At 39.9% G+C, this 14,887-nt stretch overlaps 1 protein-coding gene across 1 annotated transcript in view; it reads left to right on the forward strand.

Annotated features, from left to right (window-relative positions):
- The window catches only part of nacc2 (NACC family member 2), a 41,020-nt gene extending 27,536 nt beyond the window's left edge, over positions 1 to 13,484 (forward strand). The window contains exons 3-7 of the mRNA XM_088940705.1: positions 362 to 1,256; positions 2,514 to 2,690; positions 3,815 to 3,920; positions 5,333 to 5,430; positions 12,722 to 13,484. Coding sequence (XP_088796831.1) covers positions 413 to 1,256; positions 2,514 to 2,690; positions 3,815 to 3,920; positions 5,333 to 5,430; positions 12,722 to 13,239 — 1,743 coding nt within the window. The 5' untranslated portion in view covers positions 362 to 412 and the 3' untranslated portion in view covers positions 13,240 to 13,484. The remainder of the gene's footprint in view (positions 1 to 361; positions 1,257 to 2,513; positions 2,691 to 3,814; positions 3,921 to 5,332; positions 5,431 to 12,721) is intronic.
- The last annotated feature ends 1,403 nt before the right edge of the window (positions 13,485 to 14,887 follow it).

The raw sequence follows: 14,887 nt of genomic DNA on the forward strand, positions 1-14,887 counted from the left end.
TGTCTAATACAGCCAATACGGCGAGTGGACTATTGTTGAAATACACATTTTCAACAGGAAGGAATTAGAATATGATGGGGTGATTGGTTACAACACAGGAAATTAGAACTGGTGGCTGACCCACATTTTTCGTCCGGTAGGAAATCAAATAAAAAATGCTCAAAACAGCCAACATATGTTAAGTTTAAGGAATTCACATGCAATCAATCCACAAAGATGGGATCTTATTTCCACAGGGCAGCATGCACAAAATTATGCATGGCCTTTGTCCATTACTATTCCCTCTCAAAAGCTGAGCTGCAGTAAACTCCTCAGTTCTTCTCCTGCCTGACGCCTTTTCTCTCCCTCTCTGTCCATTCAGATGCCGTCCCAACAGGCCCCATTTCTAGTGAAGCTGTGAGAGCGAGCCACCATGTCCCAGCTGCTGCATGTGGAAATTCCCAACTTTGGCAACACGGTGCTGGGATGCTTGAACGAGCAAAGGCTTCTGGGCCAGTACTGCGATGTGTCTATCGTGGTCAAGGGCCAAGCCTTTAAAGCTCACCGGGCTGTGCTCGCTGCCAGCAGCCTGTACTTCCGGGACTTGTTCAGCGGCAGCTCTAAAACCCTTTTTGAGCTTCCCTCCACCGTGGCTCCTGCCTGCTTCCAGCAAATCCTCTCCTTCTGCTACACAGGCAAACTTACGATGGCAGCCAGCGAGCAGCTCGTAGTTATGTACACAGCCGGCTACCTGCAGATCCAGCACATTGTGGAGCGTGGGATGGACCTCATGTTCAAAGCCAACTCCCCGCACTGTGACTCCCAGACGGCCGCCATGGAAGATCCGGGATCAGAGCCCCAGAGCCCCAGCAACAATCTCCCAGCTGCCCAGGCCATGCCGCCCTCCACTGGCTGGTCACCGACCCTGCCTGTGCCTCTGCGTGGCCGCATCAAACAGGAGGGCTCCGACACGACGCTGGTGCTCCAGAGCTTGGCCCACAAGCGGGGCAGTGCCGACATCCTTGGCAGCAGGCTCTCGCGGGGTGGCTCTCTGTACTACACTGGCAGTGGAGGCTCTGCCATTTTTCCAGGGGCTCAGCCGCCGTACCCCATGCTAGGCGCCGAGCGCTCCAGCCCCAGTGCATCCAGCCTGCCCACCACTGACAGTCCCACGTCCTACCAGAATGAAGATGAGGAATTCGAGGAAGAGGTGTATGACGGAATTGCGGAGGACGGCTATGGGCCCATGTACAGTCGGACACCTGCTGCTTATGGCTGTAAATATTTTCTCATATCTTTCGGCTGGAGGCAGGTCATTTTCTGGTGTGGTTGTGGTCATGTTGTCAAGCTTCAGCAAAATAGCTTATGCTAAGGGTGTGCTTTAGGACGTTTCAAATAATTACCTTTAATTAAATTTAAAAGCTTAATTTAGTTGGATTATATATAATCTATTAATCATAATTTATAGGGAATTGAAAACTTCTTATGTACTAGATAATTAAATATGAAAGGAAACGGGTCATTTTTTTGTCTTTGGTTGGCATAATACAGATTCATAATTTTCTAATAATATACATTTGTGTTAACATAAACTATAGAATAAAACAGAAGGTTGGAAGAACATTGGAAGAAGGTTTTAAATCAGGACTATTTTATCCTTGTATGTCTAAATCACTTTACTGCAGCTTTATGAGCTACCCAGCTAAACTGCGAAAGCTCTTTAAAACCCTGAAGCTTTATCTCGTACATGAATGACTTCCTCATCTTAAGAGTCCCACTAAATATGGGAACAGCTGATAACAGCACAGGTGGCTTCTCCTGGATAAAACTGAGCACTGCCTACTTTGTTGTCATTCTACTGGAGAGTACATTCATGGCGGCTCTCAGAACAAGTATCTTAGCTTTTGCATTCCTGCTCCTAAAGTATTTAATCCTGAGTAAGTTGGGTTAAGACTACCAATTCATATATTTAATGAATTATAGCTTTTATCTGTCAAGGTGGTATTGCTATTGGACTAAAATAAGGGTTTAAATTAAAAGCGAAAGGACCTTGGAATGTATTTGTCCTGGACTAGGTAGAATTGACTTTCACTGAAATTGCAACTTGCACCATTGTTGCATAATTATGTTTGAGTGAAAGAAAGCTTTAAGTGAAGACTGGGTGGCAGACACTAAGAAAACGACTCTGATACCTTATCTTACCTTCAGTGTCAGTCTCCTGCTCTTTTTTTTAATTTGTCTTTCCTGTGTGTTAGCTGGCTCGTGGTGTGCTGAATCACAGTTCCTGTCACATAATACTTCCGGTGAAGGTGAACCTCAATATACACCTGTTTGTTGGCATGAGGTCTCAGGGCTTTGATTCTCATTATATAGCGTCATTGAAATGTAGACTTGCGTCTGTGAATGAAATATAGACAAGAAGAAGGAGGGGTTTTGTTGTCTCAATGTGTTTTTTTCTTTTGAGGCCGTTTTTGTCAGAAAACTGGACTTACCCTCGGGTTTCTCTCTCTGTCCGTCTGTCCTGCTGTGTCCAGTGCAAGAGAAGGCAGAGGCAGCTACCATGCCCATCTCTCTGGACAGCCGGTCTTGTGTACTGATCCGCAGAGACCTCGTGGCCCTCCCTGCCAGCCTAATCAGTCAGATCGGGTATCGGTGCCATCCCAAGCTCTACTCCGAGGGAGATCCTGGCGAGAAGCTGGAACTGGTGGCAGGTGCAGTGCTGTCACGTACTCTAATCCAATTCCAACTATGGTTAAATGTAAGGATTCTGTAGCCATGGAAAATTGAGGATTTTTAAAGAGTCATGAATATTTTTCCCTTTAATCGATGAATTAGGCATTAGTGATAAAGGAAATGATTTTGTGTAATCTAAACTTTGCACTGCTGCTCAACAACACTGAAAAGCATTGTACCATAATGCAACATTCCTGTGTTTCGTTTCCAGTCTCATGGGTCTGTCTGTGTGGTGTTTTTCCATGTTCTCTCTGTGTTTGTGGGGGATTTCTCTTGAGTGCTCCCATTTCCTCCCACCTCCTGCTTTTCAATTCAGTTCAGTTTATTTTTATATAGCGCCTTTCACCACAAGGTTGCCCCAAGGCACTTAACAAAGCTGTGTGACAATACATGACATTACAAGACAGAAAGAGAAAAAGCCAGAAGACAACGGAGGAGAGGAACCAAAAACTCCTCAGTAAGGAGAAAAAAAACTTCTAGGGGTCCAAGGTCAACTGGCTGCCCAACCCCTCTGGGCATGCTAACATTATACAATTCTAGATTTGGTATGTAATTCTGAATTATCCCACTCTCTTAATTAACTAGGCCTTTTAATTAACTGCCATTAAGTGGGAGAGCAGTTACGTGTTCTCAGTCCTGCTTCGTGAACACTGTGCTTTTGGAATAAACTCCATCTTAACTACGATCTCGTGGTTAGAACACTTTGCAGTATGCTACACTACCAACAACCTCTGGAAACTTTTGAGACATTCTGGAGGTAGATAAGCCAACTCTGAGGCCAACATGACATTTTGTTGCTTGAGACTCGTCCCCCGAAATAACCTACTTGCTCACTTTTTGTATGAAAAAAATATATATCTCTACGATGGGGTAAGACAGTGTGTCACACTGTTACTAGGAATATTCAAGTTATAACCACTTTATACAAAACATTGAGCAGATAAAAAATGTACTTGGGTGGTGTTTGATTATGTGTGTAATTGGGATCTTCCGCATTAAAAACGTATCCAAAGAAAATCCGGATTTACCCAGTATTTGTTTTTCTGTATCATATGTGTGGCTTATAAAGAAGTCTGTGTGTCATGTTCTTTGTCTCCCCCAGGCACAGGGGTGTACATCACGCGAGGGCAGCTGATGAACTGCCACCTCTGTGCTGGCATTAAACACAAAGTGTTGCTGCGACGCCTACTGGCAACATTCTTTGACAGGTCAGTGGATCCTTCAAGCTCAAACATGAAGTAGGGCAGTGGTGAATAACCTCCAAATACTTTTATTATAAAAGGATATTGGTCAGTAAAGGCACAGTTTGTTTTTTAATGTTTTAGCCTAATTTAAGAAGAGAAAGCAAAAGTCTAAAAGGAAAAATATAATTTCAAAATACTGTGTGAGCAATTCAGAATTCAGCTCTTAATCTCCAGTGCTAATGGAGGTCTTAACTGATCCACTTGCTTGTTTTTTAATTGATTAAAAAACAGCCTTGAGTCAGTCTTGTCAGTCTTGAGTGTCGAATACTTACATTCAAGGGTACTGTGTTCAGCATACTTCACTCAGCTTGTCCTCGTGGTGCTTGTTGTTATCTCTGACTAAATGGCTCTTACGAGTTGAGCAAGTGATGATAAACAGATGCGGGTGGGAATGACACAGTATCACACTCCCAGCAGTGTGCCCTTTACAGAGGCTCAGGGGCTTACGTTTCAGACAGCGCACCTGAATGAGGGTAGTTCTCAAACTCAGAAATTGGTACAGGGTGATACCAATGACAAATCCCATTTGATGTGGTAAGATTTGAAAGGAAATGCACAAATATGACACAAGTTGTGTAGCTGAATTCAGTCAGCCTGAGATAAAGAATTAGGCTGGAGCAAAGTCAGAAGACACACCATTGGAAACCACTGATTTATAGGAAATGTTAAAACAAAAATAGGGACATGGAATAATACCGCAATTTATTTTCATTATAGTTATTAATATTCCGATTTAATAATTTTATTCTGAGGAGTAAAGGTTAATTCTGCACATTAGAAAGAGTTCAATACAATGTTTCACTCATGGAGCAGAAATAGGGAGCACTAATAGGTGGGCAAACACAAGAGAAGAGGTGGACAGGAGCAGGCAGGTGATTCAGGTGGAAATTACAGGGGTAAGTGTAGAATTCTATGAAATTGCGATTAGCACTCATTTAAATACTCGAAAAACCCTGTGTTGTATTTTGCGTTGCAATGTCATTCTGGCGTGCCTTTGAATTCCTGCCAAAGAACACAAAGAGGTGGTGTGATCGTGATCTGGAGAAGTAGAATTGTGGACTGTCAAGTTTCTTTCAGGATCAGAGAGCTTTCTTAGAGCGATTCCTGCCATTCACACCTTCCTGTGTAATTTGTGTCCCAGATAGCCACCTAGATATCCTGTATCTAGAAATATCCTATTCTTTAACCGCTTTCTACCTAATCTCACCTCATTTCTATCATATCTGTCTCCCTCTCTTCACTTGAGTAAGGCTTCACCCTTGAAGCACGTTTCTTTATACTCTTCTAAAGGATGCGTTCAGCCTTCAGCTCACTAACCTGGAGGCTATACAGGCTGTGCAGTCCCCGGTATGTGATTGTGGTATTTCTCCTTGTAGGAACACCCTGGCCAACAGCTGTGGGACAGGAATCCGCTCATCCACCAGTGACCCCAGCCGCAAACCCTTGGACAGCCGCGTGCTCAATGCCGTCAAACGTGAGTTTCACAAAGTCAGTCAGATACTCAAGACTGTGTTTTCCTAGGCGGTGAAGGCTTTCTCCAAGGACACAAAAGTGTGTTTTCTCCAGAGAGTCACTGTACAGTCAAAGTCACTTACAACTCTTGAGTTGCGAGTCATTCTCCACAGTTTAAGTAGTTCGTGATTATGCGTTTTAATGTTAAAATGTTGCAAACGTCAATGGCTTTTATATTAAAAGAGGAGATTCTCTGTTTGTTCTGGATGCAAAAGTATGTTTTCTAAATGCCTTGGTCTTGCTCTTGATTTATTTTATGGCATCATGTTATTGTAGACTATCTTTTATGGCTTTTCCAGCATAGTAACAGTGAAGGCGAATGATAATGCATTTTTATGTATATTTTTTAGTAATTGTAGATGATTATGTAATACATTTAAAGCTTTATTTTCTTTTTTTTTCCATTTACACAAAATATGATTGCCTTGCCATACAGTTATGAGTAAACACAGGCATGGGTGACTATTAGAGACGTCTGAATGACTAAATGTTTACTCAGAACTCATATTGCAGTAGCCTATTAGCACACATGTGATTGTAGGTGTGATAATAATGCTGCTCAGTTTCCAATGTTGTGCACACGTGATGTACAGATCTGGGGTTCCCAATCCTGTTGAGGATGCTCACACACCTTCTGTGTTTTTGTTCCAGCCAAGCTATCATTCACACAATTTAACCATTAATTGACTTAATAAAGGATTATTTTAAGCTATTTTCAGCTCTTAAACATGTTAGAGTTTACTTTTTATCTTAAGCAAAATTCAATTTTAAATTGGGAGTGAGGAAAAAAAAACATGTCCATGTTCCAGTCAAGTAAAGTGTAAGTTCAGTTAATTTGATCATTAAGCTCAGCGAACCAGCACATGTGCGGACCTTCAGAACCAGGATTGAGAATCTCTGCTCTAGGCTATCTGAGTGCATTCCTAAATGCTTAAATGGGCACATTTCATTCGAATGGGTAATGTTAGGTGATTGCTATATGTGTATCCAACTGAAAAACAGCTTCAGTCAATATAGTTGGTTATGAGCAGAATGTGCAACCCATTCTAAAAGGTACATAACATAGGCCTACACCCCCTGACCTCTTCTGATTCTTTTAAATCTTGTCATTGTTAATCGCAAAAAAAAACTCATCTGTGCTGGAAATAACGTTGCCAACAAGTTTTTCTATTTCTTTTTTCATGTTTTCAGTTAATGGGGGCAAATTTGCAAGTGTGAGCAATATGATTTAATTATAGCCATCTGGACCTATCAGTTTTTTCTAGTTGCTGACATTTTACGTGCTTGGTAAATGACCTCTTTTTTGTCTCCACAAAGCGATGCAACATGCTCCACGCTCCTTTTAGATTACTTTATCAAGGATCCTTTTTCAAGCACCCCAGTGTTGTCAGTTTTCAAAGTCAAAGTGATATTGTAGGAAACTGAGCAACTTTGGACAAAGAATTTAAGGCTTCTATTGAACAGTTATTTCATATGTAATACCTACAATGTGGTTTCTTGTCCTTTGTACCCTCTCTTACATTGTAAGGTGAGACTGTAGTGAGACCTGTTCCTAAACAAGATGTAGCTGGCCAGTTTACAAAATTACTAGAGGTTGCTAGACTGTCTCTAATCTCTGCAAATAGCCTTCACCACTGGGTGAAGTGGTTGAGAATTTCAGACAATTTCAAACATTCTTTAAAACTGTTTGACCTTAAGTATTCCTGTTGCTCCATGTGCTGTATTTGTAGTTTGTAATCACAGTCCTAGTAAGGCAGTCCCATTTTTTTGCAGTATTCATTGTTGGAAGATATAGGCTCACGGGTATACGTATACTGGCAAATCGTGACAGCATTTTTCACACATAATGTTTCAGCCTTGGCATCCTGTATTCTGGGACCAGATTCCAGAAAAGATAAAACGCTTGCCTTAAATTCAGCCTTCATTCACACGTGTCAACATTTACATATTATCTCATGCTTTTTTGTTTAAAAAATGGGAACCTTTTTATTATTTGCTATGTATTTTAGTTTTGTGTTTAATATAATAATAATATAACTGTAATATATAAATATAGCTGGTAGTGACAGTGGTAACTAAAAATAAAAAATAAGGTACACAACAGTATTCCACCTTCTTCATTAACATTTCCTGCAACAAAATCTTTATCTCAGTCACTTGCTGTAGTTATTGTGGAAAGGTTTTGACATGCTTGTTTTAACTCTATAATGTTCATATACTTTATAAAACGATCTAAAAGTTTAACTTTTTCCATGAACACTTGCTGTTGTTATTGTTGTAATGGATAATGATCATTTTTAATTTCGGTTGTCCAGGCAGAGTGACGCATTGGTTCAGTGGTAGAATTCTGGCCTGCCACCTGGAAGGTCTGGGCTGCATTTCTGGCCTATGCACAAGTTGCAATAACAGATGAAAGACTCTTTCTCTAATAATAATATATTACATAGCATGTATACTAAATTGACATTTTTATTATTTTTATAAATCACAGTATGTTAAATATTAAAATAATAATAATATTAAATGAAGATTATGAATGAGTTGGCAAAACCTGAATACTGTCAATGACCCAGTTCTACCAGTCAGACCAACAAGATTACTCTCCAGATTGTTCAGGGAGAATAAGAGAATTTAAAGATACCCTTAAACAGAAAACAGAAAAAATAAGATATTTTTATAATTAAAATCTAAAATAAGAAAGTGGTATTGATAAGACAATAAACTACAAACATTTAAGATAAGAGATGTTATGAAACAATGTGTTTCCCTCCTCCCTCTGCTTACCCCTTTTGATGATCATGAGTTCAGTGAGCCAGGTCAGGCTGTAGTATGAGTTATACAGTACTTTACCTGATCATCATGTTCTTCAGCACCAATATACATTTGCAGATTTACACAGTTTAAACTTGAAGAGCAGTGCAGCATTAACATGCTTTAACTTAAACAATCTTTAACCAGGATTGTCAGTTCTGTACAATAGCATCCTGGTGCCATGAGGAAAAAAATAAAAAAATTAAAACTCATACGTAGGTCTTTTTTCCCCAATGAGGACTTCTTATCTCCTGCTTAGGACTTCATAAACTCCTCTATAGGACATTTTCTTTCTCAATTGCACTACACCTTTGGCTTTTTGTAGGAGCTAGCTACAAGGACATCTGTTCTCTGAATTTCAACAAATCATTCCATAGTGCTTCACAGAGACATGCTAATCTTTCTTTGCAGGTCCCACTAAGGCCTTATTATATATTTTGACTCCTAGCTAGGACACGAGGGGACAAAGACAAAACATAAATATTTACAATACTTTTGGATTTTGTGAGGTGAGTGGCATTTATTAATTTTGCATTTCTAAAATAATTAATTTTTTTAAAGGATTAGGATGTGTATGCCTCACCAAGCAAAAAATGTAGTTTTATATTAGGCATGTGAGCCAAGTGCATTGATTCATAAATTACATTTTTGATGCCCCACACACATACTGTAGTGTTACTATTTACAACATGATACAGTTTCATTTAGATCGAGCTACGTAATGTTAAAATGATTAAGGACAATTACCAAGTTAAAGAATTCCATAAAGTAATATCCACAGATATCCATATGTCAAGTTTTACATCCGTTCTTGCAGACTGCCTTTATCTAGATGTAATTATTTACACTTAATATTTCCCCTTAGCAGGAAGTAGCTGCTAGTTCATTTTGCCTGCTAGGGCCTATGGATTAATAGGAGTCAGAGGGGGGCTGGGTATAGGAACAGTCTGATCGCTCACAGATGCTGTATTAGTTTAAGATTCCCACAAAACCCCCTTTACAACTTCTTTGCATCTATGTCAGTAGTCCCTGCTGAACTGCCTGGCTGTGGTGATGTCCAGCAAATCTCGCTCAGTGCTAGCACTTCGCTAGTTCTCTGTTGTGAGAATTTCTCTGCAGGACAAATTGACATGGGACCCCTTTTTTAAAAGTTTATTCTCTAAAATATTTTAAAAAACATAGGAGGGTTTCCAGAGTTATTTACAGGTCAGGAGTACTGATCTATACACAATTTAACAACTGCAGCATTGTTTTGGCAAAACTTTGGTTTTCTTAAAGAAAAACATTATTAACATTTTTACTGTAACATTTTAGGAGATAACAGTGACACACACTACACTACACACAACATAATCATGCAACATACAAGTTACCCTATGCACAGTACAATACAAATTTTCACATATTAAACTCTTAATGCTACAAAGGGGAGTATAAGGTAAAGCTTCCTTTTGAACTAAATAGAATACAACCTGGGGTAAAATCTCTCTCTGCAAACCAAGGATGCCACAAAATAATAGGGAACCTATATCCCTATTCAAAAATGCACCCATTGACTAGTATAGGCTAGTTTTAACTGATGGGTTCTTCACTCAGGAAATTCAGGTTCCCTAAAAATGCAGAATGTAAGCTCTCTTAGCAAGGTTCAAATACTGTAGCTCAAACTGGTCTTTATGGAATTAGAAGTTCACTCGCCTGGCACATGCTTTATGTTCTGTGTGCTCCTGTTTTGTGTTCTGTTCTCTTTATAATAATAATAATTAATATTGCTTACACTTATATAGCGCTTTTCTGGACACTCCACTCAAAGAGCTTTACAGGTAATGGGGACTCTCCTCCACCACCAACAATGTGCAGCATCCACCTTTACTTCTTCATTTTCTTATACAGTATATGTATCTTTCTAGACTGTTGATTGACACTTAATCCTTTAGCCAGGACTTAATTAACTCAGGTAAACCAAGGTAATTTTTACAATTGATCACTGAATCTGGACTCTCTCCATCTCAGCAAATATCCCCTTTGCTTTATAGCTGGAAATGTTCACACTGGCTGTTACACACTTTATCTAGATTCTTAGAGACACCTCCTAGTTAGTTGTAACAATATAGTGTAGGCATCGATCTGCAACACAACCATAAACAACCGTAGGTCATTCTTTAAAAGTCAATCAAGTCATGACTAACCTCTTTTTTACGTCTTTATTTGCTTTTAAATGTGATATGTTTTTACAGCTACTATGTATAATAAATTGTAGCAATCTATACACAATTAAAAAATAATTCTGTATACTTTATGTAATTAAAAAAGGATGAATTATGTTATTGTAACTGTACAGTATGATTAGCACAGGAAAGCACTAATGGGTTAACTCACATTTAACTTTTATTATCAAAATAAGATTTACGGTATGTGACGGACACATGCTGACACAGTACATAAAGGATTCACTGTGCCACCTGGCAGGTTTACTGAGTAGTGCAATCATGCATCAGATTATTTGAAGAGATAAAAAGGGCATTGGGCAGTATCTTTTGGCATACCGCAATATGTTGTTGTGGCACCTTGTGCATTCTGAGTGGCTGCATCTGTAGGTGGCAGCTACAGGGAAGAGCATATACACTGCACAGGGTTGGCTACCACAGACCTTTCTGTTTCTTAAAGATTGTTACAGAAAAAGAGTGCATTCCTAGTAGAGGAATATTTAAACTAGGGAACTGGGGGGGCAGGGTGCTTAAAACAGACCAGTTCTGGAGTGATGAAAAGCCACAGGCAATACCAAGAACAAATTTAAAACAAAGCTCATCCATTCTTAAATGCTTATATTATACCTCAAGGCTGCAAGAACATGAGATTACTTCACTAATTGGGAGCTATGACATTATAGGAGTGAATGAAACATGGTTAAGTGAAGATGAGGAGGACAAACATAAAATTAGTGGGTCCAGACTATTTTCAAAAAGACAGAATCTACAGACCACCTAACACAGATACAGGCACAAGTAGTTTACTGTTTGATGAGATCAGGAAGGTTTGTAGCAAACTTCACTAGGAGATTTCAACTTTTCACAGCATTTTGATATATGGTGATGAAATAATTGGAACAGTTAATGATTGCTTCTTAAATCACCAACTAGGCAAGAGGTTGTTACTGAGTATGTAGAAGAAGGATGTTTGAATGAAGATCCCAATCTACTTAATATGGTGGCTGTTTGAGGAAACTTACTCCGACATTGCTCCAACATTAAGCTACGACCCATCTTTGCAAACATACACTTCACTCTTTGCTCGCTGTTTTGCTGAATAACTCTCCAACCAATTCTTCATGAGCATTGACTCAGCAGTTTCACATTTTCCCAGTCTCTGCCAGCACATTTAACCATCCTTAGGTAGCCAATCTGTTTTTTCAGCGTCTGTATTTTCCGAGGTTTCGGCTCACCAGCTACTCTCCATTTTTTTTCAGCTGCGAGCCTTGCCTCAATCCGATGGGTCTTCCCTATTCAGCTTCTGGGCAGCCTTTCTCCCACTGGAGCGTTCTAAGCCTCACTATTCCCGTGCCTTCACTATCTCTCTCCTGTAACACCCTCACAGCCACTCTCTGCCTCTCCAGGAAAACATGAAGAAGTGTCCTGCGATCTACATTTGGGCTTCAGCCAATCATCACACACTGCAGCTCTGTCCGACAGCAGCAGCAGCATAACAGTTAATGCCTAAAAACAAATGAATTCCTCAAACGTGAAGTCTTAAGTCCAAGAAAATATGGTCTAAATGGTTTAATGGACATATTAAGAAAGAAATCAGAAGGAAGAAAGTACTCCGCAGAATGCACAAAAGGTTCCCTGACTCAGAGTCTATAGAACTACAGGCACAGCTGAAAAAAAGATGTTAGAATTTCAAATATTGAGTCACAATAGCAAATTTAAGGGTAATTCATTTAGGCCAGAGAATAGGAATCAGTTCTTTACTTAAAGGGTAGCGAATATGATTTTCCCAACCAAGTGGCTGAGGCTCAAACTGTGGGTACCTTTAAGAAACAACCTGACAAAACTTCTCTTAGTTAATAAACTACTACTTGAGTGAGATGAGCCACAGGACCCCCTCTTATTTGGTCTTTTGTATGCATTTATTACGTCCTGTAATGAATATAATATGAATAATAAAGTACACCATTAGACATGGGCTGAGAGATGCTAAATGTGCAGTTTTTTAACTATTAGATGTTGCCATCTTCATTTAAACAATGTCAAATGCACATATGTGAACTCTTTAAAAACTAAATGGGATCATACAATATTCACGTCCTACAAGGTCCAACACAGAATTGGATGTTCGAGAGATTGTTTTTGGCGGTCTCAATAAATAGAAAGTGTAATTGCAACAAGTATGTCCTTTGAAGAATGAATTCATGGCAAACATCTCTTGTCTGTGTTTTTCCTCCCCAGTGTACTGTCAGAACTTTGCGCCGAACTTCAAGGAGAGTGAGATGAACGTGATTGCCGCCGACATGTGCACCAACGCTCGGCGTGTGAGAAAACGCTGGCTGCCCAAGATCAAATCCATGTTGCCAGATGGGGTCGAGGTGTACAGGGGGATACCAGGCCAGGCGGCAGGGGTGACGCTGCCCTTCGACACTGATTTCAAACCTCTCACTCCCACTGCCCTCACCTTTGAGCAACGCATCTACACTGAGCGCAAAGAGACGCTCAGAACTCACCTCCAGCTAGGAGGTAGTCCAGGTGGGGGAGAGGTGCCAGAATCTGAAACAGGAGGTGGCCAAGGAGAAGAGGAGGTAGAGGAGGAGGAGGAAGAGGAAGCCCCACTACAAAGTTCAGATGGGCCTAGTGGGCCAACTCCTCTCGTTCCTGGGGAGGGGGGTGACAACAGCAGTTGTCAGCCCCCAACTACAGAAGGACAGCAGGCAGAGGAGTATGGGGAAGAGTTGCGGATAAATGGGCAGTAAGTGCCCCCACTGACTCCCCATCCCCTTGAAAGGGAAACTCCCTGTACAAAATGCCACTCTCAACACACAGACCCAAACACACATTCGCACATATACAGTAGTGCTTCACAGAGCATTACACTCATAGACAGACTCCTAAAGCTCCCATGTACTGGTCCATCAGAGCTGCAGGGACACAGTCATCAGATTTATGGACTCTGAGGGGCAAACAGGCACAGTTTGTTCAAGAGGCACTAATCTGCTGGTCACAGTAGTTAGCATTTTCTTTTTTTTTCACATATTTAATTTAAAAAAACAGTCTTTGCATTATCAAAATTGTTTTTCATAAATTAGATAGATATATAAAATTGTTTTTCTAACTAAAGTTATGAAAAAAATCCCTGAAATCTTAAGAATGAGGCGCTTGTCCACTAATACATGCCTAGTTTTCTTAACTATTGCAAAACATGAATTTTTAATACCAACATTGAAAGGTATGATAGAGTTTCTTCATTTGTTTACTTGGGTGTTTTGATTGATCATACCTGACTATTATCCGTTGTAGTAGCAGGTAAAAGGCAGCAATTCTGGTGTTCATGCAGCCGAAAATGCATATCGGAATCAGGCTTTGTCAAGCAAGACCCAAAGAGTATTACACACGGTGGTCTTTTTATACTGTAAACAAGTTAAACAGTTACTCCCATAATGGAAGGATTATATATGTTCTGCTGTGCTGTGCACATGAGGAAGGAGTCAAGCAAGTTCCTCACTGTTTTTGTAACTCCGCCAGGAACATATGGCAGTTATGCCTTGCAACATACCATACTGTATGTGACAGTTCAGCATAGACAAAAGCAGAACTACATACTTTTACAACTGATGGAGTGGAAAGTTACAAGACACGAGTGTTTAAGATATAAAAGACGTATCAGACAACAAGGAATTAAGAATGATTCCTTCACCGTCCATGGTACAATATTACTATATTCAGTACCAAAAAGATGACACATTAAATTAATGATGCAAAAAGCAATGTAATCTAAATTTCTAAGTATTCCAATTCATAATCCTTTTCTCACAAATGGAACTACATCCTGCTATGGTTTCAATTCCAATACGGTCACATAACTTCAAGTGTACATATAACAATGCAATGCTGTTAAGATAAAATTACTATGAAACTACTGTGAAATGAATGGTTTCATAGTAATCATTAAATATTGTCTTCATTAACACTGTACTAAATCCCAATCAGAGCAGAACCAGTTTGTACTTGTTAAAAATTGTCATTATTTATTCATCAAAAAACTCGGCCAACATTCAGTAGCCTTGTGTGAAAAAGTCAGTGTACCCTGTGTTTCAGTCTGAAACCCCCTTAGCAGCAATAACTTGAAGTAAACATTTCCTGTAAGAGTTGATCTGTCTCTCACATCACCTGGGAGGAATTCTGGCCCACTCCTCCTTACCAAACTGCTTCAGCTTGGTGATGTTTGAGAGCATTTGTTTATGCACAGTTCTCTTTAGGTTTTACCACAGCATCCCAGTGGGGTTGAGGTCTGGACTCCTGATTCTTTTCTTTTTCAGCCACTCAGTCGTAGATTTAGTGGAGTTTTTTGGATTATTGTACTGTTGCATGATCCTCTATTGGCTAAGCTTTAGCTGTTGGGCA

Source organism: Atractosteus spatula, chromosome 23 (assembly GCF_055471065.1).
Source record: "Atractosteus spatula isolate fAtrSpa1 chromosome 23, fAtrSpa1.hap1, whole genome shotgun sequence".
Lineage (NCBI taxonomy): Eukaryota > Metazoa > Chordata > Actinopteri > Semionotiformes > Lepisosteidae > Atractosteus > Atractosteus spatula.